Source organism: Colletotrichum orchidophilum (assembly GCF_001831195.1).
Source record: "Colletotrichum orchidophilum strain IMI 309357 chromosome Unknown Scaffold_59.1, whole genome shotgun sequence".
NCBI classification, from domain to species: Eukaryota; Fungi; Ascomycota; class Sordariomycetes; order Glomerellales; family Glomerellaceae; genus Colletotrichum; species Colletotrichum orchidophilum.
Window position 1 is genome coordinate 1 of NW_019173015.1, and position 25525 is coordinate 25525.

Sequence of the window (25525 nt, forward strand, 5' to 3'; positions counted from 1 at the left end):
GCGCGGCGGCGGGCTCTTGCGCACACTTTCCGGAACGTAAGCGATCGGTCTCTGCGTCAGTGCCGGTGTCGCCGGGAGCTCAGAAGCCAGAGGAAGGTGATTGGGCGGTTTGCGCTGGGAATAAACAGGCGATAGAGGTAATGCGTTGCGGCAGCGTCGCACGGAGCAGATCGCGATGCGAATAAGGCAGGAAGCAAGAGGGAAAGGGAGACCGAGAGGAACGCGGCCGGATGGGGACGGGGGGGGGGGGAGAGAAGAAAAAAAGGCGGGGAAGAGGGGGGGGGGGGGAGGGAAGAAGGGGAGGAAGAGAGAAAAGAGGGAAGAAGGAGAGAAGGGGGGGGGGGGGGGGGGGGGGGGGGGGGGGGGGGGGGGGGGGGGGGGGGGGGGGGGGGGGGGTGGCGTTTCTCTCTCCAACAAAATTAACAAGGGACTGGAGAAAAGAGGGGAAAGCCTCCTAGGTAGATTCAAGATGGTCTTTGCCTTGTTCACTGCGCAACCAGCAAAACCAGGTCATGAGATTGAGCAACCCAAAAGCCCCGTCTCGAACCAGTTTAACCATCTACCAGTGTTTCCAGATTACTTGATGCAACATCGATTACTAAGCATGTCGCCGGCGGAGAGAAATCCGCCATCAGGAAGGGGGCCAAGAACCAACATATTCCGCCTGGCCCCTTATCAATAATACAATGACTAGTACGGATAGCAACGCGCATTACAACCCCCCAACCGTCCCATCTCCCGCCCAGCATCTGACCTGATGAACCTGGGCGGGAAGATACCGAGGTGAAGGAGCATTACCCCACGGTTCATGACGAGATAGCAAGACATGCGTTCGAACAACGGACGGGTACAGGAACCCCCCTTTCCTGTCAATGTCGCCCGTCCAATGGGTCAAGTCACCGAGGCCAACTGCCGGCCGGTCAACGACGCATGGCTTGATGCTGCTGCTGCTTTGCCTGCTTTTGAAGGCTGGGGGTTCGGTCCCCAATCCCATTCTCCGACCCAGTCAGTCAGCCATTCCATCATCCCCACCCCTTCGTGGTGGGCAGATCAGCACTAATCGCGCTGGGGGGCAAAATGCTTGTCTTGTCGCGGGCCCCAGGTCAAACTCGCCGGGAATGCCTCCCCGACCGCTGCCATGCATGATGCCAGTCCCAGGACCTGGATTACCAACTCAAATCCTGGACATTTCTGGACATACTGTGCGTCTGGCGCTGAAGAGGGCTCAAAAATTCTCGAGACCTGCTTTCTTTTGAACCGCTTCCTCGTGAGAAAAGTGGCCAGAATACAGGCAGAGCACGCCTACGGGATACCGTTCAGAGCATGGAACCAGTTGAGCTCGTCTTCCACCATCATAAGGACTTGGTCAGCTCGCCCTCGCCTCGCTACCCATCCCAATGTGCCAATGTTGACAAAGGGAAACATGCAAGCGTCCAATAGACCCAGGCATGCCAGCCTCATGCGCATCCACGCATCTCTTCTTGCCTGCCGCGAGCTCCCCTGCCGGTGGAGATTTTTCCCTCCCATGTGCTCGCTCGCAATTCTACCCGCATCGACGTCACCAATGCAATTAACAAATCCCCCCCCACCCTTCGCAAGCACCAGCAAGTATCTTTTCTGTTCAACAATGGCCTCATCTCGGGGGAGGAATTTCAGAATGGCTTCAACGTGAGTCCCATCTTTGCTGTACTCGCATTCTCCCAGGCAATTAGACTCTCTCATAACGTGCCCGCACAGAGGAACCTGGCGATTCCCAGTTCGGCCCTATTGCGCCTGCGCCCCAGGTCCGCCGATATCGCCTGTCTCTTCTCGGGTACCCGAACCCCTGCTGGCCCACAGAAGAGAGGGAACTCTCCTGCTCTACTCTCTCGCACTCTATGGCTGTTGTTTTCGGCGATGAGACTATTCAATCACAGACCGCGTCGATGGTTTAGTGGTAAAATTCTCCGTTGCCATCCAGCAGCGTCGGGGAGCCGGGGGTTCGATTCCCCCTCGACGCATTCCTTTTGCCACTTTCATTGTAATCGTGGTAACATTTCATTCACCCTTTTGTAATTCCGAGGAAATTCGCGTCGTGTGGTTCTTCTATGCCGAGATTCGAGTTTTCTTTTCCTTACTTGCCGGCCCTGAGTCTACTTGCTTACATGACATCTAGAGATATCAAAGCTGCTAATGCGGGTGACTCACTGTTCTAAGAACAGCAGCATTAATGTTAACAAAACTTGCGTAACCTTGCTTGGTTCGCGCTTACGAGGTTGGCTTGCTTGCAACTAAGAATCACAAAAAGGAGACAGACGTACATCACCAGAGAGACAGCAGTTTCTCCTCTCTACTCGCCCCAAGATACACACACAACCTCGAGGCTCTGTCTGGGACTTTATTTCATCCTCCATGCTGTATCAAAACACCAAGTTTGAACACAACAAAGCCAAATGCTCCAATAGTAAAACTCAAGGTATAAGACAACGTAAGCCATGGCAGCACGCACACCTTTTCAGAACAAAACCTGCAACAGAAGGGGGTTTCCCTTTTTCCGCATCCATGGATGGCCCTTTTCCTTCACTCCAGTCCAGTCCCGTGAAACACCCCGAATTCGTTTTTCAAGTAAACCCGTCATACCGATCATATCATCCCGTGCATCCAACCGTGCATCCATCAATCATCCATCCCACATTAATTTTTGACATTCCAAAGGCCGTCTCTTCACCCGCCCCAATGTGTCCCCACGTACCACACAACACGCTGGCTGAGATCCACCTTTTGACCTCAAAGCGCAAGTCCCGTACCATCGCCAGTCCATCGGTACAAGGCAAGCAGCTCCCGTCGACGCTGATGCTGCTCATGGAGATCCTCCGGCACCCGACCCCTGACCTGCGCCAGAGCACTTCGCATAACCTTGCTAAAGTTGCGCTACGGAAAAAAAAAAAAAAAAACAGCATTAGCCATCATGTCCAAGGTTCTCGACAGTATCACAGGGGGTTCTTGAGTAGAGGGAAGAACGACATCAAGAGAGAGAGAGAGAGAGAGAGAGAGAGAGAAAGAAACGAACCTGGTACTCCGTGTTCAGCGTCACAACGCAGGCCTCGTGCGCACGCACAATCGTCTCACACGCCTTGACAACACTGGGCGACGCTTCGAGCTGCAACTTATCCGCAATGAGGAGCAGCAGAAACGACCCCTGGAGAAGGTAAATCCCAAAAAAGAAGGGCATAAACTCCAACCCGGGGTCGAACTCGAGAATGTGGCTAATGGCCTCGGCTGCCGAAACGGCGTGGCCCGTCGCAGTGATGAACCCTTGCGACGAGATCCACAAGTCGTTGTCGTCGATGAGGTTGATAGGGTCCCATTTGCCCGCCAGCAAGATGTGCAGCACGTGCATCACGTGCGTGCCGTACGCCATGACGATCTTGGTCTGGATGTCGCTCTCCGTCATCCGGTTCAGCGATGAGGAGGCGGTGGTGTGGACCGAGTGGACGGACGGTGTGCCAATGTCGACGATCGGCCCGCCGTGGTCTACGCCGCTGTTGCTATTGTCCGGGTTGACCATCACGTCGCCGTTGTCGTCGAGGTTGATGTTGTTGTTGTTGACCCGCGTGAGGTGGAGCTGCTCGAACCGCCCGAGGCTCTTCTCGTACGCCTCGAGGTGGCGCGTGATCTCGCTGGCCTGGTCGTCCCACTCGCGCGCCGAACGGAATCCCACCCCGAACCGTGGGTGGTTTCGCGCGTGGTGCAGATCCACGATTTCGCCCAGGATCGTCATCAAGGGTAGGAAGTAGCCGAAGATGCTGTGTCCCGTACACTCAAAGTGCGGACCGCGCACGCGGCCGCTCGATATACCGCCGCCGGTGTTCGAGATGTCTCCTCCTCCGAGGCTCGGATCGGTCGTGACGTGCGCGGGACGGAAGTCGCCGTTCTGCCACGCCGTGTCGTCCATTGGTTGCAAAAGACCCGCGCATTCGAGGTCGAGCAGGAATAGGGGTCGGTTGTAGCACAGTGCCAGATGGCGGTCGACGATGTACGTTAGCCACCATATCCTTCGGCGCTCCTCGCGCTCTTCTTCCGTGATGACGCCTGGGTGTCCATTACCTGCCAACTCGCCATCAGCGTCGCCGTCGCCGCCGCCGCGACCATCACCGTCGTGGCCGTTGCTGTGGCTCATGGAGAGAGGGGTCGGCGGCAGCTCGCGGCCGAGCTTCAGCTCTCTGGCCAAAGACCAGGCCGCGTTCCACCAGCGCAGACTCGCGCCCTTATACTCGCTCGCGGAGACCACTGTCGCGAGATGGATGTAGGTGATGACGTCGTCCAGGCTGCCTGCGGCCCCGAACGGCCCTGACTCGCCCGTCAGCGCGTCCATGCTGATGGATCCGGGAAGCGCGACGCCCAGCCCACCGAGCGCCACGCCGTCAATGTCGGGGCTGGTCACCGGTGAGGTGTCGCCGGACGGCGTGTGAATGAGCGGCTTGAGCAGGCTGACAGTCAGCTCTAGCAGCCTCTGGCAAATCTTCCCCCTCGCTGAGGGTACGCTGGTCAGGAAGGGTGCGTCGCTGGTCTGGGCTGCCACCCAGAGAATGCTGGCCAGCAGCGCGGGCTGGCAGCGTCTCGGTTTGCTGGGATGGAGAAAGGACCTCTTGCGGAAGACGAAGCCTAGGACGTAGGGCGACATTGGGTGCATCTGCGCCGATGACGAGGACGCGAAGTAGAGGTCAATCAGGTCGCAGGCCAGAGTCACGGGGATGAGGTTTCCGATATGGGGGAGTAAGGGGTGTAGGACCGGATATCGTAGTTGCTGAGCGGGGTGGCCGTAGCTGCTGGGAGGCATGTGAGACTGGTATTGCGCCGACGGTGGGGAGGACATGGACATCCATCCGGGAGACGTCGGTTCGCCGCCAAGGGGGTATGCGCTGATGGGGCTGGCCGCAATCCGGAACGGGGCGCCGTTGGTGTATGCCGTTGGGCTCTGGGTCTGTATGGGATATGGTATGTCGGGATATGCTGAAATGCCACTTTGATTCGGACCGTAGGCCGCGTGGGCCGGGCCCGGCATAATATGCGCTCCCAGGCCTTGCCTGTCGTAACCGCCGTGAACATCCCCGTAGCCGTTGAGATCCAGAGTCGTCGGGCTTTCTAAATGATCTCTGTCCATTCCGTGGTGGATTGCCAGGTGGGCTTGGTGACTGACCATATCCCCCAAGCTATCTAGCGAGCCCGTCCTTTGGTTTGGCTGCATTGCGTCATCGCTGAGCTCGTCCATGGCTTTGCCGATTTGGCCGTGTTGCGAAATCGTCGTGCCTAGTGATGGCCTAGCCTTGGCGCTGCTGGGCTCGGATTGCTCTGAAGGCTGGCCATTGTCGTCGGAGGGCGATTTCGGGCCTTGTCCTGTGTCTGTCGTCCCTGCTTGTGCAGCAGCTTGCGCGGCGAGGTCTTTCCGAGACGCCTTGCCTCTTTTCTTCCTCTCGCGGATGTACTCGCAACCCAAACCGAATTCTGAGAGCATGTCAGTCACTCAGTCAGGCCAGTTCAACTCCTCCACGACATGATGATCGTCTCTTACCCACGCAGTGGGCGCAGGGATGCTGCCCATCGCACTTTGTGCGGAGCTGGTTACACTGGTCACATGCCCGGCTGATTCTCCTGCGAACGGGACCGGATGTGCTAGAAGACCGCGTCGTAGGGCCACCGCCGTACGGGTGTTGGCGGTGCTTCGTCGCTTGAGGGCCTTCTCTCGCGAGGTGCGGGCTGGGTATTACTCCCCCAACGTGCTGCTGGATCTGTTGCAGCGCGTAGTGCGAGCTCGGCGCGAGGGGATCGAGCCCGTTCGCATGGGCACCGTGGTCGTTTGGTGCGTGGTGGGCGTTGGAGAAAAGGGTGCTGGACTGCATGCCATGATACGGCGAGAAGCGATGGAGCGGGTTGGACAGCATCTTGTCTTCCTCGTGCTGGGGCCAGGCCCGCTGTTGGCGACGTAGTGGCTGAATGGTGCTGGTGCTACTCGAACGACAAGCAACTAGTTGCCTTTTCTCATGGAGAGGTCGCAGGGGCGGAACGTCGAATGTGAGAGGAGTGGCTGGAGGGACTCGTGCAGGTTGGATTGGTTATGAGAGCGAGTTTTGGCGATATTGTTTCCCTAGGTTGGGGCAAGCAATAGACGTTTATCTAGGGCTATGCGAACCTTCAAGAACACAGCGTGACTTCTGCTTCACAGTATCAGCGGTGCTGTAGCCGATCGGGATGGTTGGGGGGGTAAAAGGGGCGGGATGGAGGAAAGGAATGGGCATGGGGTACAGTAATATGAGCTAGACTGAGAACAACTGGTGGATGCAAGATCTGCAATGTCGTTGGAGAACGGTGCAGCAACGCATAACGACAATCATGGCGGGGTTGATGGACAGCAGGCTTGGGAGCCTGTCAGGGCAAGGAAGACGGGACAAGCGACATGGTGGTTGAAGGGAGAGCGCGGCGCAAAAGAGGACCAAGCGAAGAAGGAGTCGTTTTAAGAGAGAAAAATGTTGGGACCGAGACCCGAGTTTACTCACCCTTTGGATATTGATCCTCGACATCTATTGACGTTGGTTGTTGCCGTGGTACGGGAGTTCCGAATAATTGAACAGTTTGGTTGCGTTCCGTGTCTCGCGTGTTTTGCTGTGACGGGAAAGGTATTTAGAAAAAATGGCCGGTGTATGCAAGTTGGTGATATTGATGTGTGTCGGATGCTCGACGACGGTAGGTATTCCGAATCTGCTTGATGACGTTCTCTTCGACGTTGCTATTTGTTTCGATGTTCCGACTCCGAGCTCTCCCTCACAGTCCTTGATGTATACTTTGGCCCTCTCCGGAAGCTGGTCTGTACCCGAAGCTTGGCATGTATGTGAAAGTGGCCCGGTGAACTGTCAAGGTCGTCCGGTTACTGCTCAGTTCAGCTGGTTCGCTTGTTGAGTAATACCATGGACCATGGCATTTACATCGGTAGGATAATGCACACGGCGGGGTAAAAGGGCGAGAGAGGTGGAAGAGAACGACTGGTGATAGACAGAGCGGCGGCGACGGGACGGGCGTATGTACGGACACGCGCGAATGGGTCGAGAAGAAAATGAGAATTAAACAATAAAAAAAGCTCAGCGGCAGCGCATGCGCATGTATAGACAGACGTAGTACAGTTGTACCAACGGCGCGTCATGTAAGGTTCTCGAAGGGGGGAAGGAAGCGAAACGGTGACTTTGTGGTTCCTCGGGCTTAGCTATATTATATGGGACGCTTATACATACTACTAATAGTATGCGAGGACGGGGCAGGGTTGCAATGAGGGGGACAGGGGTGATGGCTCGACGATGGGCGACGGTAAGGTGAGGAGCACCGAACGGCATCGAGAGAAAAACTGGCGACGGGCGGCCATTTACGGGTGCGAGGGTGGAGAATGAACGAGCATCTTAGCAAGGAACGGGGCCACATGCCCCAAATTGCTGTGCCGGTTCTAGAACCACGGGCTCATTTCGTCCATCCTCCTCCCCAGGTTGGATCATCTCGTCTTGGGTTGGGGCAACGGGGTCGTGTATGTGTGGCTCAGCGTTGGATCCGGCTGGTTGATCAACAACAGGAGAAGAAGGTGAAGGGAGAGCCAGCCCGATGAAGGTGATGAACAGCTTCCCGGGACCTCGCTCTGGAAGGATGAAGACAAGACATGGCGGTGACAAGACGGCATGGAGTGTCACCAAAGCTTTCCCTCCCACCGGGACAGGATCCCCACTGCTCCCATGGTTTTGCTCGGCGTTGTTTTTGGCCTGCCTCGGGACAATACATGCCTAGTCACGACATCGTAGTCGCTGCTTGGGTTAGGACATGGGCCGAAGGTAGCGTGGTGTGGCAGCAAAAGAGGGCGGGGGTTGGCGCGGCACACATTGGGGGGAAACGAGGAGGTGGGAGAAGATGGGGGAATCGTCTCTTCGAAGCTCGAGTCTCGCTCGCTTTCTCCAGTCTTCAGGCTCGTCTCTGGTCTCCAGACCTCCACCAGCGCGGCCCCAAGGGCCAAAGTAGGGTGGGACAAGCAAGCTCGGTTCACTGGACTGTGCCATCCCGGCCGAAAGGTAATGTCATTCGGCTTGGCGGAAGGCTTTCATGGCTTCTTCTCGTTTAGTCTGAGTGCAGCCGAGCAATGCACCAGACATCACCATCACCGTCTTCCCTGCAATGACGAAAACGGTAATTGTGAACAGGGTCCGACCATTTCGGGGTGGTGTCCTCCAGCGATGGGGCGCTATTTGTGCCTGGCGTTTTGCTTTCTAAAGACGTGGTGATGGAAGTGAGCTTCCTTTTCAACATCTACATCGGGCGTGGACAGGCCAGCGCTCCACTGCTCGATATGCGGTGATCGGCTGTGAGGTGACAGCGTGTTCGGCGAGGGGGATGCGGACAGCCTCAAGCCGCAAGCCGCGAAATGGGCATGCCATTATGGGATGGGAGAGTGAATCAAAGGCATCGCCATCATTACCATATCGTTCAATGCTTGCGATCCCTGGCAAGCACCCCGGATTCTCGTCGAGTTCGGATACTTTGATAAATGGGATCCAAGGACGTGGGAAAGAAGACCCTTTGGGCTGGCGTCTGGATTGTATTGTTGCCTTGTTGCCAATGGCGCACGGATTGGGAGCCTCTGAAGGGAGGCGGTAACGGATGGTCCCACGGCTTCTCGTCATTTCTTCTGTCCGGGACGACATCTCTACCCGTCATCTGTCAAGCTGTGCCGCGAATGCAACCTGGAAATGAGTTGTCTCGTTACCCCAGCCTGCACCCTCCAGGTTTCTGACGCAGGTGCTAGTGATGTTGGTGGTGGTGGTGGTGCTGTTGCTGTCGGTACATGGCAGTACAAACTCTGTTCGGACGAGGGAAGCATGGCAGGGGTCTGTTTGGTAAGAAGAAAGAGCCTGGAGAAGGCAAAGAATCCGACGGTGAGATGTGCGAGGGATGGGTTGACGGGTGACGGAGGAGGGGAGCACGGGAGGTGTTTGGCAGGTAGAAAGATACAAAGTACTTGGTCGATTTCCACCGAGTTTCCGAATTAATTTGGGTGCTGCCAGTCACGCGGAGGACCCACTCCGAAGGCCAGGGCACCAACGACGGGAGTCTGTGTCTTCCTTCCCGTCTTCTCTTAGACTTGTCACGTTGTGGTCTGCGGCATGATCCTCCCCTCCAATGCCCTCGGATGAGGTCAACACTACTATTTGCCTCGATACCCAAAGGCTTTTCCAAACTCCATCAACTATGGAATCGCCTTCTACCCGGAGATGAACCCGCTGGCAGTGCTTCCCCTGACCGCGTTTGGGCAAACTCTCTTGCTGGTCCCCTTTTGTAATCTTTCCCCTCTGACAAACTTCTAATTAGACATGCTTCGAGAAATCTGGGGCCTGGAAAGGAAGGTACACCACTCAGCTAGCTAGCATGCCCCTTCCAGGTCTAACTAGGAACGCCTGTATCACATCCCGTCCCGAACAACGCTCGCCATGCCTCAGGAAAGATCGTCGAGAACAACACCAAAGTCCTCATCCAGCTCTTGACCAATCCAGTCTCGTTGCATCAAGGAGACCAGCTTGACATGCTCCCAAGAGTCAATACCAGACCATGGTTTTCTACGCGGGTGTAGCACCCATCACTTACTCTCGTCATACCTTCAATTTAACCTGTGCGACGGCGATACCCCGTATGCTCCCCGCACTGTCGAGCAAAATCCTTAGCGAAGACGCTTGCAAACCTTCAGCTCCGGTCCCGTTGGTCGAGTGCCGGTGAATCACAGGGCATCCCTACCAGCTCCTCCAGACCCAAAGACGACAGGAGTCCCATTTTCCCCGGTAGAACAGAAAAACCCCTGGGATTGCCAGAGTCGGCACCCTGCTGTTCGGTGATGGTGTCGACTTAATCTCAGCCAAGGCAGGCCGCAGCTGTAAGGGGCATGCGGCCTCCAGTGCTGCGCAATCGTGCCTGATGCCAAAATATGGATTTAGGTTTTCCTAGGTCAATTTCCACTCGTGGCGGCCACGCCAGCAATTCGTCAACGGTCAGTCACAGCTGTTCGAATTCGACCTCTCTGTGTGTGCACCAGACCGATATTCAGAGTTCCCGCCTCGCTATTGGTGAATGAAGCTCTGTTGGTGCAGGACTCATTACACCCTCGCAGACTGCAGGGCTACCAAAAGGAACAATGAACATCCAGCCTAGCCCTCCATCATCCATCCCAACTGGCTCGCGTCTGCTCCAGATGTCTTCTGCAGGCTGCCACACCAATCTCACCTCCTGTACGGGGTAGATGCCCCAGTGACACCCTCGCGCTTGAGATGAGCGTGGAGAAACGGTCAACCTGATCCGGTCCACTTAAACGCCTCCCACCGCTTCTCCGCACATGCGGAGCTAACATGTGCGGAGCAAAGGATGTTTCCTTTCTCCTCACCTCCCGCACCCCGTGGCAGTCATCCCGCCTCCTCCACACACCAAGCACACACCAACCACCGAAAAAGAATCTATTCGGCCCTCCCCGAGGAATACGACCTGTCCGGGACCGAGCCGAATCTCGGGTGTAAACTGACAGTCGAGCTGACAGCTTCACTCTAGCTCATCCATGTGGGTCATTGGCGATTTTAAGAATTCCTCGGAGTAAGCTTCGCGCCCTTCTCGCAATGCGCAACGAGGACTGTCTGCCACCACAATGATACTCCAACTATCCTGGCCCTCTTTTTTTTTTTTTTGCTAGCCTCTGGGCTAAAAAGGCCCGAGAAAAGCATCAGCCACGAAGCGTATGAGTACGACCCTCCTCCTGGACTGGCTGAAAGGTTAAACTTTGAAGAACGATGGAAGTTGGAGGAGCTAGCTAGCTGACCACGCTGACGCAGCGGGTGCGTGTGGGGCGTTTGGAGAACCTTCGAATAAGGGCCGGCCCATGGCCCATCACCACCAGCCATGAACCCAGCATCTGTGATGACGGGCGCTCTCTTACAGTGAATGACCCAGAGCTGAAGGGCCTCCCTACGTCAAGTCGGCCTTTGAGTCACCGCCAACGCCACTGACAAGTGATATACATGTCTATTTAAGTCAGTGTTGGTGAGGATTTCGTTGACCCATGAAGCCAGGTAGCGGAATGCCATCCCATACCGTGTGTGTCTGGCCAACGCATCGCTACCAAATTTGGCATTCGAGCTTTGTAAAACTGCCCAGGCATTTCATGGTTGGGGGGGGGGATGCAAATGGCTATAGGCACAGTCGCCGGGATGACCTTATCCTCGACTGAAACTCTTCTGAGAAGACATTGCCTTCCGTGGAAGTCATGTCATAACTGATATATCGAATAAACACAACAACCCATCGCAGTGTGGACAAGCTCCCCTTTTCCCCTGCGAATCCGCCAGGAGCACAGCGACGGAAGGATTCCTACGGATACTCTCCATCATGATGGAAAAAGAAGAATCCGGTGCGCCGCCAAATTAGGTAGGCTGCTCAAGTGTGCCACGAGGTATTCAGCCTGAATACGGCACAGCGGTCGCGCGTGGCGCCATACCACAACGATCATCGGTCCGACACTCCCCCAAGATGCCCAAAGATCGGACGCTCCCTTGTTGCTTCTCATTCGTGGCCTTTTCCAGTAAGCCCCTTCTTTTTCTCCACGAACCAATCGAGACCCCTTGTTCTACCCCGAATCATCCACACTTTTCATATTGCCCCCCCAAAACCACAACATCGCCAACCAGTATTCAGATGGTCACGCTCTGCTCTGCTCTGCTCACCCACGTCAAGTGCCTTGCTCTATACTTCCAACTTCTCGAGACAGGCTAGCGTCAGCTACGTCCGTCCGTCAGCCACGTCAACGCCAGGCGATACAGCAAGTACATTGTGTCTGGCTGAACGCCTCGTTTGCGTCCAGGTCTGTCTTGCTAATTAAGGTTGCCTCGCAACAACTTTTCCCAATCATTCCCGGCTGGTTCAATCTACAATCCATGTTCCATTCCGCTATAGACCGCATCGTATCTTTCAGGGGGGCAGGTAGGGGGGCGGTGTCATCGCCTTCTGAGCTCATTGCCATCAGCTCAACGAGGCTTCATCCGTTCGCCCTTCACAACCACGTGGCAACGACACATACCGAGGCTTTCCGGTCATCTGGGGACATCGACCGGTGAGCTAGGATTCCGGCAGATCGACTTTACTCCGGGCTCACTGCATGAATGGTAGTCTCTTACTCACACCTTCATCATCGTCGATATGCCCGAGATAGGGTTTTACATGTCCCCTACCCATCTTGGACGCCGGTCTACTTTTCTAATTCTAATTTGATACAATGCCGGAGACAAGTGCCCTGCCATCCGTCCACTTGCAAGTCTCATACCGTCTTGGCTCAGCTGGGCTACCAAGAAATCCCTTCAACCAACAAATCAATAGCAAGGGATCCGGCTACCATTGGCCACTGCGACTGTGATCAGTTCTGAACGAGAACGCCTCAACCCCACAGCTATTGTTACACTGCTAGGTACAAGTCAAGTGACCGCGGGCGTGTGGTCTGAGAAGCACTACGTCTCGCGTAGCCCTGACATTAGGCCGCAGTATGCGACTTGGAAGAGGGCCGAGAGGACTGTTCTACTCGAAGCAGATTGTTCCACGGCTCCACAGAAGTTTCTCAAAGTCTGGAGTCAATACGTACCCGCTGGGGTCAATCCTCGTTGAAACCTTCGGCAGCTGGACCGCCCTTCCATCCAACGAAGGCGATGCCCCAGCTCCCCTTTCCATCCCCCCCCCCATCTGACCGCATTAGGGCCGACCGACCTGGTGGCCTACTCAAAATCTTGCATTACTTTTTTTCTTTTGGTCAAGATGCATCTCTCGCACGAGACGCAAATGTGGCCCCGATCTCCTTCCATGGAAAATATTTCTGGGGGAGGGCAAGCGACCTGGCCGCAGGTCAACTCCCGGTTTCTCGGTACCGGCATGATGCTCGGTTCTTCTAGTGGACTGTCGGGGAGTTTCCCCGGTTGTTGCTGCATGTCGTATGAGACCGCAGGCAGTAAGGAGACATCCACTCAGTCCTCACGGGGCTGAAGTTCCTTTCGTGAGCCACAGCTCAGCTGATCTTGAGGTTCCGCCGACAGCCGGCCCAGCTACCGTCCAGGCCACAACAGGGACAGCATCCTGGAAGAGATGGAGACACCCGGCCAATGGAGGGAGGGCAGGCAACTCAACACGGATAGGGACCATAATTTTCGGGCCGCTCACGAGCCGCGAAACAAGGTAGGAAGTGGCATGCGACGGTGCCCGGCCAATGTTGGCAACGAGATGCTCCTCTCGGACGTCTAGACACCGATGATACCTAAACATTGCAACGTCAGGAAAACCTGGTCCACTTTGTCACGATCTCCATCCAGCTTAGTCCTTAGCTCACGCTGAAACTGTGCCCTTGTGTCCCAGCCCAATCATCTCATTTCAAGTAGAACCGCTACGTCGCCGCCACACGGCTCGTCCGGGCCTGCGAACAGCGCTATCATCAGACATTGTTGGTGCTCGCGGAGGTCTATACACACGATCATACACCAGCCCGAAGGCAAGCTTCCGGCACTTGACCTCGTGACTTTGATAGCTGCAATCGGAATCCGGGGGGAGTCGGAGGAAAGGAGAAATCTTGCTGCATGGCATATTGCCCCTCTCTACCCACGTGCCGGCTAAACTCAAAAGTTGAGAGTACGTGGGAACGGGAATGATGCAGCCTACTCTATTTGGGCAACGAAGCACCCTCAAACCATTAGCAGCAGCAAAGGCATCAATCCTCTCCAGTGTAACGGCGGCCTCTGTGTGCTTCGTCCACGTTGAATCTCCGAGGTTTTGGAACCTGCAATCTGTAGACAGAATGCACTGATAATTGACAAACGTGGGATTATCGCTTTTACGTGTGCATAATACTGGGGAACCGGGTTGAAGAGGTTTCGATCCGGATGTGCCTTTGAACTGTCATAAGACCCTCCACTTCGCCCTTACGACGGCTATGTTACGCCGTTGCCCTCGCAGTTTGCTTGAATAGGCTAGGACTTTGTGAGTTAAGTATGGAGGTGGGTGTCTCGTTGCGGCAGCCTACGTGTATTGATGTCTCGTCTTACCGAACGCGAGCCGTGAATGACTTGTTCTATAACTTTCACCGTTAATGCCCTACCTATGTGAAACATCCATCTCAGCAAACAGTCACTAGCATAGCAGGCGTCACCACATGACGAACTTTGGAAATTCTCTCGTCCTAAAAGCTGTGGCTTATTTGAAAACATTGCTCATGGAGGAGGTGGTCATCAGACTCAACTAATGAAGCAGCCTTTCTACTCCGCCAACCGATCCAGCCCACAAATATCCAAGAAATTCTCCTTCCGTACAGTCTAGAAAGGGAAAAAGATAGTCACATTCATATGATCATTTTCATTTACGAGTCGAGTAGTATAAAAACTCACTCATTTAGACTTTAGCTGTCAGCCTGGTTTAGTACTCTCATACTAGCCATGGATGTTGATTTGGATTCTAGCGATATTACACCCCATATGAATTAGTCTTGGCTAGAGCAGCGGTTCACTTGAAGCAACTTTAATAATTAACTAAACTAACTCTGTATTACGACGTTATATATAAGTATAGAATCACATCCCCCCCCTAAATTCAGTGCTATTAATTGCAGGACTGGCTTCAGCTGTTGGTCACAGGGCGTTGAATACTTGAAAAATCAATGTTTAGATAGCTCGCTACTAACCTCATGAGTAACCGCAGTTACTGCAAAGAGTTTTCAGAGATGACACTGATAGAGATGGAGATTGTAATTATAGGTTTCTGTGAAATAATGGTATCTATTTTGAACTCTGTATGAAAAACCAACAAGGTTCCTTGGTGCTCCGTACTCAGACTTTGCTCCAGCCGGTTTTTCGCTCTGCTGAAACTCTAAGCGCGGCGCCAAGACGTAAGAGCGCCTAATATTTTTAGGGCCTTGTTTTTCTTTTTTTTGTCTGGAGTAACACACGCTTGAACTGATCCGCCCGGAGGAACAATTATGTATCCTGATTCGGCTTCGGCCGTATTCCTTGACAATCTGCCTACGGGTCTTTTGTTGAGTAGAAAGGAAATCCTCTCTGAGATGGCTTCGTGGATTCCATCAGAGTCCAAAACATCCACATCAAAAGTTGCCCTGGCGTTGACGGTGCCTCCGTTGGTCCATCGGCCACTGCAGATGGGTGAGTCGGGAACCCGGTTCGCCAGGGCGCCGGCGACCCATGTATGGACGTTTTCCTTCTTGACACAAGCAATATCGTGGGCACGGTTTCCCCTGATGTCGGCGCCTTTTGCAACGTCCATACAATACTCTCCTATGCCACACGATCCTTTTCTTCGGGGAAGTGTTTCGATGTCGTTTCGCCCCCCAAAACAGTCGACCCGGAACGTATTTTGATTCTTGTTGCCGCTCCGGTCGCACCAGGCCTCATGGAAATACCAGCCATCTTCGGGTTCTCCAGACTGCGGTTTCCACCATATTTTTGAGCAAACGGCCTGACCGACCCCACTTCGCTTCTCTATCGCACCTGATGAGTCGGAAAAGCGGTATTGGGGCTTGGATTCGAAGGGAGGCTGTTGCGTGATGTCGATGTCCTCGGTGGTTGTTTCCCATTGTATGTCATGTTCGGAGAGAGGGGCTATGACGGCTCCGAGGCCTGAAGGAAGAAGGGCAGCGAAGATAGCAGCCAATTTGAAGCTTTGGTAATGCATAACGGCCTGATTGTAGCGAATCCTGGGGAAGACGCATGAAGATACAGTGAGGAGATGAGAAGTAGGTATATTATGTATTGCGTGTGAGTGGTGTGCTGCATGGGACGAGGGCAGTGGCAGGTAATAATGACCTCTTATACACATAAGCGTTTTGCTTGGAAGTCAATAATGTGTGCTAATCATGATGGAACGCGACTGATTTACAACTTGATATAAAAGAGTTCATTAGCTCAAATTAAGGAATACTCGTCAATAAACAAATTACACCTTCAAATTCATTGTAACCAACTACTACCATTTAATGGTCTGTGTTATTTTTGTATTCAAACTTTCATTCTGATGAGGATCCATGGTAGACCTTGTGCAAGGTACTATGGCCAGCTCCGAGGCAACCTGGCATGGGTCGGTCGTGTACAATGGTAGTTGCTCAGTGTCACGGGACCAGGCACGAGATCTTGTCCTAGTATGGTATTAAGGGTATCCCGAGTAATAAAAGAACCTCGCTGCATACCAGTATATTCTTGCGAATGACTCAAGAATGCTTTGAGCGAATCTCACGGACCCACCGCGTTGTGAGAAGCAAAGGACGGCGTGCCCGGACTTACAAAGTGTGTCAAGTTATGATTCGTTAGTCGGAGCCGCTGTTGTTCCCGTCACGAAAGGGTTTATCGACGACAGAAGTATCCATGGATCAAACACATAGGGTAGTAATTCTGTGTATCGTAGCCATGTCTCACCCATTGTAGCTTCCCAAAATCGGGAGTGACCTTGGTGGGCAATTGGCTTCGGTCCCCTGTGCTTAAAAGCTGACAAAGCGCGGACGGGAAGAGGTGTCATGTGAGCTAGACAAGTGGTAGTGGAATTTGCAGAATATTTTCAAGTGCGGCGCCCTCGGAACGCCGTTGTCATCGGGCATGAGCGGAATAGAGAGAAACGGATTCAATCTGAAAGCTACCGAAAGGCAAAATCTAAGCCCGGCGTCTGCGTCCGGGGCGTTCGGCTGAAAGCATGTTGGTGGAGTGCAATCCTCGCTGTCGAAACGGTTGAACCGTCCAGAAATAGTGATTCACTTTGCCGCCCATGCTAGCCTGAGAGCGGCCTTCGCAATGCTAAAGTCCGGCGATGCTGCAAACAGACATCCGTACCAGAAACGAGTCATGTGATTTACCTGCTTTAACGTTTGATGAAGGACCAACGGGAGGCCGGGGAAACCAAAGGAAAAAGGAAAGGAAAGAAAGAAAAGAAATTGGGGAACAATACGGAGGTACTGAGAACGAAATTGTCGAAAAGCGGAGTTGGAAACAGCACCACGACGCAATCTGGGAAGGCAAGCGGATCGCTCGCTGTGTGCTCGTCGTGAAGCCCGAAGCGATGCATCCACCAAGCCATCACCAAGATACAGCAGATCGCTCATCCGACAATGGCAAGTTGTAAGACTGCAGCGTGGCTTCGTACGGTAGTAGTACGGTACGATTTCAATGGAAGATTGATTGTCTTCGAGAAGAGGTGGAACCACCCACTTGAAGCAGCGGCCCACGCAGCCCGACAAACAGTGGATCGCAAGCCTTGAGCCCGAAGCCAAATCCGTACCCATATGCCTTCTGCAACCTCCATTCGTTTTGGTGCCAATTCTGACTCCCTACGAATACCTAGCGTCGCTTTGTATGGCATCTTGACGAGTGGTACAACCAACTGACGTTGCGCATCCCATGTTAACCTCGGTGTAATATCGTGCACGATGCAACGTGCATTTCTTAGATGTATGGGTTTAATACCTTATCTATCCGTACCTTAGATAGAGTTAGTAGATAGGGGGTGTTAGGGTGCGGCTAAGGATCAGTAGGAATTAGAGTATCAGAGCGGACCAATAGATAGCCCGGGTAGATCTTTTGTCACTTAAGCTCAGCACATACCAGCGTGCACGGTACGGATACTCGTGCATCAGCCTACTCATAATCGTGATTATATTCTATTATTAACCTATTAACGGGAAGAATATTGAACAGGGCCAGAGCCGCAGGCCGCGGCGTTCAATAACCTCCGCTGAGCCTTGCATGCTGACAGGCTTACGTCCAGATATGCGTGCGTCATAGTCCCCCCCCCACCCCCTGCACACATCACTTCGCGCGCCTATGTGACCTTGCGCCGTTCCCAACGGACCACAGCAGGCTGCGTTGGGCGAGAGAACAAGGATGTGTAATCTGTAGGCGGCACCACGCCAGTCTTGCCGTGCAGGGTGGAAAACTTAAAGTGTCGGACCAAGGTGCTGATAATGATGGCCAGGTTGAGATAGGCAAACTTCTCGCCAATGCAGCGGTGACGGCCGGCACCGAAGGGTAGGTAGGGACTCTTTGTGCCCTTGGAAGTTGCACCATAGCCGTAGTCGACAATGTCGTCGTCGGCTTCAACTACGTCGTCCCAACGGTGTGGATCCCACGACATGGCGTTGCGAAAGTGCTCCTCGCTGAGATGGGTCACGATGGGAGAGGAGACGAGGACCTTATCCGGGGTGACGATGTAGTCGCTGTTGGGTATACGCATTGGCTGCTTGACCTTGCGCATGATGGAGTGGATGGAGGAGTGCACGCGGAGTGTCTCCTTGACGACATTGGCAAGCAGAGGGAGTTTGCCAAGGTCGGCGTGCTGGAGCTGTCCTGACAGCGGGTCATGCCTCGATGGGTCGGAGGCGAGCTGCATCACCTCTTGATACAATTCGTCAGCAATGTCGGGTCGCGAGGCAAGACGCAGCATGATCCATGCGCTGGAGGATGAGGATGAGTGCTGGCCAGCCATCAGGATGGTAATCATCATGTGAGCAATCTCCTTGTCGGGAAGGGGCGTGCCATTCTTGTAGACGCAGTCCATTAGGTTACGAATCATGTCGGGTTCCTGGTCGGCCAGGTCTCCGGCCTTTCGGCGCTCGTTAATGAGGTCGAAATAGACATCTCGCATGCGGCCATGGGCAATGTCACGACGTCGGTTTTGGGGAAGGGGTGCCCAGGGCATCAGGAAGTTGATGGGCCGAAAACCTAGGTCCAGGTCGTGATACAGCTCGGCGAACTCGCCCGTCAGCTTCTTCCGGACTTCGGCGCCCTGCAGAGAGCGGCTGGCGGTGAAGATGGTGATTTCAGCCATGGCGGCGGGGATATCGACGGTGCCGTGGGTCCCTTGAAGGGCCGGGGCTGAGTGAATGTAGTCGACAACTTCCTCCTGAATCAAGGGGACGTATGAGTCGAGGGCTTTCTGGGTGAGACCGAATTTGACAAACTTCTTCTGCTCCATGAGTTTGGAGTTGGGGCAGTCGTAAATAATGTCGCTCCCAAAGACGGGGGTGGTAAGAGGGCTGTAGCACCATATCTTTGGTATCCCAGGTTCTGCAGTAGTCCTGTTCAGGATTAGGTTCTTACCTGTAGATCTCCTCAGCATTGAGGTCCTGCAGCTTGCCGTTCAGCATGAAGTCGTTGCCTTGAATTCCCAGGTAGACAGTCATTCTCCTTCCAAACAGTACAAATGTGAAGACATCGCCATATTTCTCGCGGCATTGAGAGTAGAAGCTGAAGGGGTCCATTCCGTACGAGACTGCATTGCCGATAAATGGAAGCCAGTGGAAGACCAACGGCGGCTCGGACTTTGGGCGAGGCAGTTGTTGCCAGAGGATGTTCAGGAGGATGATGGACAGAATGGGGGCGGCGAGGGCGAGGCTGCCGGCATAAGCCCACGACGGAGCGATTGGTATGAAGCCAGCCATGAAGAGATGTTGTCGCGAGGCCAGGTTCGAATATGGGTGCAGTTTCAATGCCGTGTGAATGGGAGAAGTGAGTATTGAAGGCAGGTTTGTGTTTTAAAAACGAATGACAGCCAACGTAGAAATACATAGGTGTAGGTAAGTAAAGGTGTAAGGAAGTGAAGGTGTAAGTGAGGTTGTAAGTGAAGGTGTCGAATTCGTATTCGCATTTGGACGTGTATGCCAGCCTGCAGGGCGCATTGGCACAATTGGCCCCCACTGGTATAGAAGACTGTGCTGGCTGCGGACTGTATGCGTATGCCGTCTAGGCGATAACGGCCAGTATTTATGGAAGAGTTCTCGTATTCGGGTTTGATAAAATTGTTTCCGTGTCGTAATAATTCGTTGGCTGGTTATAGCGATGGGTGCCAAGGAGTGATTCGTACTCACCGTTGGGTCTGGCGGAAAAGCGTCACCCCCTGGCAATGCGGCAGCTCTACATAAATCGGTACAGCAATTATTGGGATTCGCTCCTTACTACATGTACAAGATGATTTCACCGTCTTGATCACTGAACATTAGTTAGTTGAATTTTGTGGGGTAGTTTCTGTAAATACTGCACGTCCGAGCCTTTAAGACTTTGTCTTGGGAGAGGAATGAGATGTATTTAAATTATGGCTAGCAAGCCTTTGCGGGGAGGAATGACTCCTAATGTCACATTATCTGCTGAAAACACTTCTTCTTATTTCAAAGTTAAGGAGCTTTCCTGGCAGATAACTGTAGCTTCCTAGTAGGGGGGTTGGCCGTTATTGCTTATATTGTCCTCTTGTCTGCGATGTTTCAAATGTCTGTGTCTCCATTCGGCGAAGAGTTACCGCTTATAGTTCCTCGACGTCGTATTATTCTTACTTCGCTTGACGAAGAATTGGCTGAAGTGCCCTTACTGTTTTTCCTCTTACTGTGAGGGCTATGAATTTTCTTTAACCTATTATAATAATCATTCTTACCATTTTCATTGTGCCATTTATCCTTTTAAATACGTACGCAGTTCCTTTGGCTCGCATTGGAACTGACCAAGATCTCAACCGTCTGTGAACACAGGGCAGTAGCAGTTGCGCACCAAATGATTAAATCATGGCCCGATTAGAAGATTGTAGCATGGCGACGGGACCGCTTTAAACTTGGCAACAGGTACCTAAGGTAGGTAAGGTAGTATAAGGTAAGTTCCGCTACGACAAAGCCTGTATATACTGATGTGATACTATTATAACGGTCATCTGATGGTTTACGTAGTAAAACTCCCTTTATACCTACATTATAGCCCCAGCCATGACACTTAAACTAAAATCTCGTCTATGAAAGGCCCACCTGAACTTTTTAAATATTACCAGCTTCATTAACTTATACTTCACATGTCTCTGGCAGTTTTCGTATTTCGAAATTTTGATTGTAGGTTGAATTCACGCCACAGTAACCATTTGAGATGGAGGTTGACGAAACAGATGGGCTGCATCATCGCATAAGATACTTGATCACTGTCGGATTGGAAGCCCAATTCGACCTCGAGTCAGCGCTAGCGCAGGGGCCATCTGACGGCCTCTATATCAGCGTTCAACTGACGGTCTAACCTACGGTTAGAACCTCTCTTTTCCACCTCACGCAGAGATCAATATACAGTTGATTGACCCTTCGTCACCACGGTTCGACTCGAACAATCACACCTGTGATGCGTAAACCAGCAATCACTGCTTTAGGTAGGTATATAAGCCTGCAGCTCGCTGAAAAGGGTTACGGTTAAAAAGACTTTTTGTTTAGTTAAATCCCCGCCCCTCTGTCAGTCAATGTTGGCTGATGGGATCTATATCCCGCTTGAGAACACTTTTCACTTATAAACGATAATCAGTTCTGTTCAAGATGGTTGAATCACGCAACCTAGACTCTAACTTTGATGCATCAAGTGGGCCAGGCGCACCCAATGCAACAGATGGAACTGCCGTTCCCTGGTCCTGGCCCGGTGCAGTCTTTTGGGTTTATCAACCCGATTTTGGGTGGTGTATTACCCAGCTCAGAGACATTTGACATAGTCGAAGGCTCGTTCATATTGTAACTGAGACCCAATGACAAGTCGAAACCCAATTGAGGGATCAAGAACTGATATCTACTTTCCTTCCTGCAGTCGCCCAGAGTCACTGATAAGGCTTCCTAACGAGGAAGACGTGAGGGCGGTCTAGATAACGAGCTTGGCCAGGGGGATGATAACCCCACGCGTTGCTGACGTGGGGGCTAGACAATCACCGCTTCTGACAGGACAGAACTTTTGGTCTGTTGTTACACCAGGTGAAGTAGATTCTTAGTCACATCATGTGCTGAGACATTTTCATAATAATCTGCCCACCGCCTGCTCAGCTGCTTGATCGCCTCAAGGCTTACCCAAGGGAGCTTTTTGGATGCCCCTCACCTGTTTCGTCCAATTGCAACACCTCGAGCCGTCACAATTACATATCTTTCCAAGTCTTTCGAGCCTGAGAAATAGATGCTGCAACCCAACGTAACCGTTCAACATATACCGTGTCGCTTTCAGACATGGATCATGGCGCCTATACCATTGGCTGGATTTGCGCTCTGCCAAAGGAGATGACAGCGGCAATAGCAATGCTTGATGCCACACACGACAGCCTACCCCAGCCGAGATCGGACTCCAACAACTATTTCTTGGGAAGTATAGGAGATTTCCACATCGTTGTTGCCAGCTTGCCAACTGGGGAGATCGGGGGCAATCCAGCCGCTGCCGTTGCCACCAGAATGCTCGCCACCTTCCCCAATTTGAAAATGGGGCTGATGGTAGGCATTGGCGGCGGTGTCCCAAGCAAAGATCACGACATAAGACTTGGTGATGTTGTCGTCAGCATACCGGCCAATGGATTTGGCGGCGTGGTACAGCATGATATGGGAAAGAATACCAAAGACGGCGGCTGGTTGAGAACTGGGTCACTAAATGGGCCACCACCAGTACTGAGGACAACAATCTCGAAGTTGATATCCCTACACCAGCTCCAGGGTAACAAGATTGGGTACTACCTATCGCAAATGGTAGAACGCCACCCTAATCTGTCCCCCCAGTTCACTCGTCAAGATAGCTTCTCTGACACGCTGTACGAGCCGGAGCCTGAAGATCCGGAGGCATTCGAATCGTGGAAGGAGGTTGAACGGCCACTACGGCAACCTCATGAACTAATTAAGGTTCATTACGGGCTGATATCATCATCGAATCAGGTAATCAAGAGTGGTCGACTACGAGATACTATCAGTGCCCATCATGGTGGAGTATTATGCTTTGAAATGGAAGCTGCCGGGTTGATGAACGAGCTTCCATGTGTTGTGATACGAGGCATATGCGATTACGCAGATGCACACAAGAACAAGTTATGGCAGGAATATGCTGCAGCAGTCGCCGCAGCATACGCAAAGGAACTTGTCACTGCATTGCCTAGGACCATTGCTGAAAAGCAGCCCCAGACACTGGCGGTATCACCCGTTGTCTTGGATAACGTCGGTAACATGCCAAGCCAGCCAAGAGGTACGTCCTAGTACTCAGTAAGAAGCAGTTTCTTCTATTGTCTGTGTAGACCCACTACAGCGACGAGGTCCTTAGTCCCGCCTTGATCTGACATCTGGTGCTGACTATCAGCCACAGTCACAGAACCTCACTGGATTGTGCCTTTCTCCCGAAATAAACAATTCGTTGGAAGAGAGCAGGAGCTTTCTACCCTACGACAGTGGTCATCGTCGAAAGATGTTTGCCACAATATGGCAATATTCGGGCTTGGTGGCGTCGGCAAAACTCAGATTGCTCTCGAGTTCGCGTTTCGCACAAAGCAGGAACATCCAAACAGCTCAATCTTCTGGGTTCCGGCTACTGACCTACTGGCATTTGAGCAAGCCTACAAGCGAATTGGTCAGGCGCTTCATGTGCCGGGCATTGATGCGAAAGGAGCGGACGTGAAGCAACTCGTGTGCGATGCATTGAGCGATAGCGAGAGAACAGACCCATGGCTTCTCATAATTGACAACGCGGACGACATCAACGTTATCTTCCGACAGCCAACCGACAGCGAACCAATATCCCCAGCCTTGATAGACTATATCCCATCCAGTCTGTACGGCTCCACAATTCTTACTACGCGAAATCGCAGAGTAGCTGTCAAGCAGGCCGCAAGCAATATCATCTCTTTGGAAATCATGGGCCAAGACGATGCCTACAAGTTATTCGAGAAGTCTCTGTTGCGACGAGACATACTTTCCAAAGCAGAATCTGCCAGGCATCTCCTTAGTCTCCTTGGATACCTACCTCTGGCAATCATTCAGGCGGTGGCATACATCAACGAGAATGACACAACTATTGAGGAATACACAGATCTGTACAACGACAGCGAAATTGGAGTTATGGAAGTTTTGATGGAGGATTTTGAGGTTCATGGCAGATACAAGACGACCAAAAACTCAATAGCCACAACATGGCTGGTCTCCTTCAGTCAACTCACCCACGCCAATCCGGTAGCGATTGAGTATCTTTCTTTTATGGCATGTATATGCAACGATAACATCCCCCAATCTCTTCTTCTACCAGCGTCTTCTAAGAAAAAAGATCTGGAGGCAATTGGCGCACTCAAAGCATACTCATTTATTAGAAAACGAGAAGACGGGTCTAGTTTCGACATACACCCGCTCGTACACTTGGCGATGAGAAACTGGCTAAGAAGCGAGAAAACATTACAGCAGTGGACTAGCAGCGTCATCCTACGGATTGTTAAGCTTCTTCCAGATGGTGGGCATAAGGACAGATCGACCTGGACCCAATACCTACCTCACGCGAAGTACCTCCTAAATTCAGCTGGGGTTGCTGTGGATGGTGACATTCAGGTTGTCGTGCTAGCAGAAAAGTTGGGAAAATGCCTTTACAGTAATGGCGAGTACAGCGAAGCAGGTGAAGTATTTGAGCAGGCTGTAGAGCTACGGATAAAAGCGTCAGGAATCGAAAATCGCGATACTCTACGCAACATGTTTGGCATGGCCGAAGCTTTGAATCACCAGGGCAAGCATAGACAAGCTGAGATTCAGCATCGAAAGGTCCTGGAACTTCGGAAAACAGTTCTTGGCCCGAAGGATCCCGAAGTTGGGAGAAGCATGAACTACCTCGCGCAAGCGATGTACGGTGACGGCAGGTACGCTCAAGCAGAGCAGGTGCATCGAGACGCACACGCACTGCAGAACGAAGTACTGCACTCTGAGCATCCAAACATCCTCACGACCACCGGTTATCTTGCTCAGACACTAGGCAAACAGGGGAAATACGAAGAAGCCGAGACGATGCATAGAAGCCTACTAGAGACCAAGCTAAGAGTAATGGGAGAAAGAAACCCAGCTACCCTGGCGACCATGAGTTGTTTGGGCGTTGCGCAAAGCGACCTAGGAAGATATGCGGATGCAGAAAAGACCCATAGACGAGTGCTCTCTCTCCGCGTAGAAATCTTGGGAGATCGCCATCCGCACACATGCCTCACCAAAAGGTGGTTAGCCGATGCGCTTCGCCAACAAGGAAAACACGCAGAGGCATATAGCCTGAACCAGGAAACTCTCAAGCTGCAAACAAGAATGCTAGGAGCGAAACATCCAAACACGATTCTCACTCTCGGGACCCTAGGCGACATTCTCTTCTCTCAAGGGCAGACTGATCGAGCGGAGAAAGTCTATCGCCAAGCACTGGCTTTACAAATCCAGATTCTTGGTTCAGAACACCCAGAGACTTTGGGAGGCATGGAAAGGTTAGCAAATACCATGCAGAAACAAGGACGAGCGGAGGAAGCAAAGGAGCTATTTGGCAAGGTTTTCGAGGCCAGATTCAGGATCTTAGGACCGCAACACCCAAGCACCTTGGCGACCCTTTGCCAGGTCACATTGGGGCAAGACCTGTGAAGTTGCAATTGTATTATATACCACTTGTAGGAGTTCAATCCCTCGTCCTGCCATGTGATCTTCGACCTTCCATGTCTGAAA

At 52.7% G+C, this 25525-nt stretch overlaps 4 protein-coding genes across 4 annotated transcripts; 1 reads left to right on the plus strand and 3 right to left on the minus strand.

Annotated features, from left to right (window-relative positions):
- Nucleotides 1-2766: 2766 nt before the first annotated feature.
- On the minus strand, nt 2767-6062 carry CORC01_07329 (uncharacterized protein; the record flags this gene model as incomplete). The annotated part of the gene is made up of 3 exons (XM_022618966.1): nt 2767-2910; nt 3050-5484; nt 5552-6062. Coding segments are annotated over 3 exons (3090 nt in total), but the record flags the coding sequence as incomplete, so codon positions are not given.
- Nucleotides 6063-14760: 8698 nt separating this feature from the next.
- CORC01_07330 (uncharacterized protein) lies at nt 14761-15747 on the minus strand (the record flags this gene model as incomplete). The annotated part of the gene is made up of 2 exons (XM_022618967.1): nt 14761-14820; nt 15085-15747. 2 exons carry the CDS (start codon nt 15745-15747, stop codon nt 14761-14763), a joined length of 723 nt encoding a protein of 240 aa, XP_022474430.1.
- Nucleotides 15748-17877: 2130 nt separating this feature from the next.
- CORC01_07331 (cytochrome P450 51) lies at nt 17878-19495 on the minus strand (the record flags this gene model as incomplete). Its single annotated transcript, XM_022618968.1, has 2 exons — nt 17878-19090; nt 19155-19495. The coding sequence occupies 2 exons, from the start codon at nt 19493-19495 to the stop codon at nt 17878-17880; spliced, it is 1554 nt and encodes a 517-aa protein (XP_022474431.1).
- A 2559-nt stretch (nt 19496-22054) lies between these two features.
- CORC01_07332 (uncharacterized protein) lies at nt 22055-25444 on the plus strand (the record flags this gene model as incomplete). The annotated part of the gene is made up of 3 exons (XM_022618969.1): nt 22055-22672; nt 22745-23048; nt 23166-25444. 3 exons carry the CDS (start codon nt 22055-22057, stop codon nt 25442-25444), a joined length of 3201 nt encoding a protein of 1066 aa, XP_022474432.1.
- Between the last annotated feature and the right edge of the window lie 81 nt (nt 25445-25525).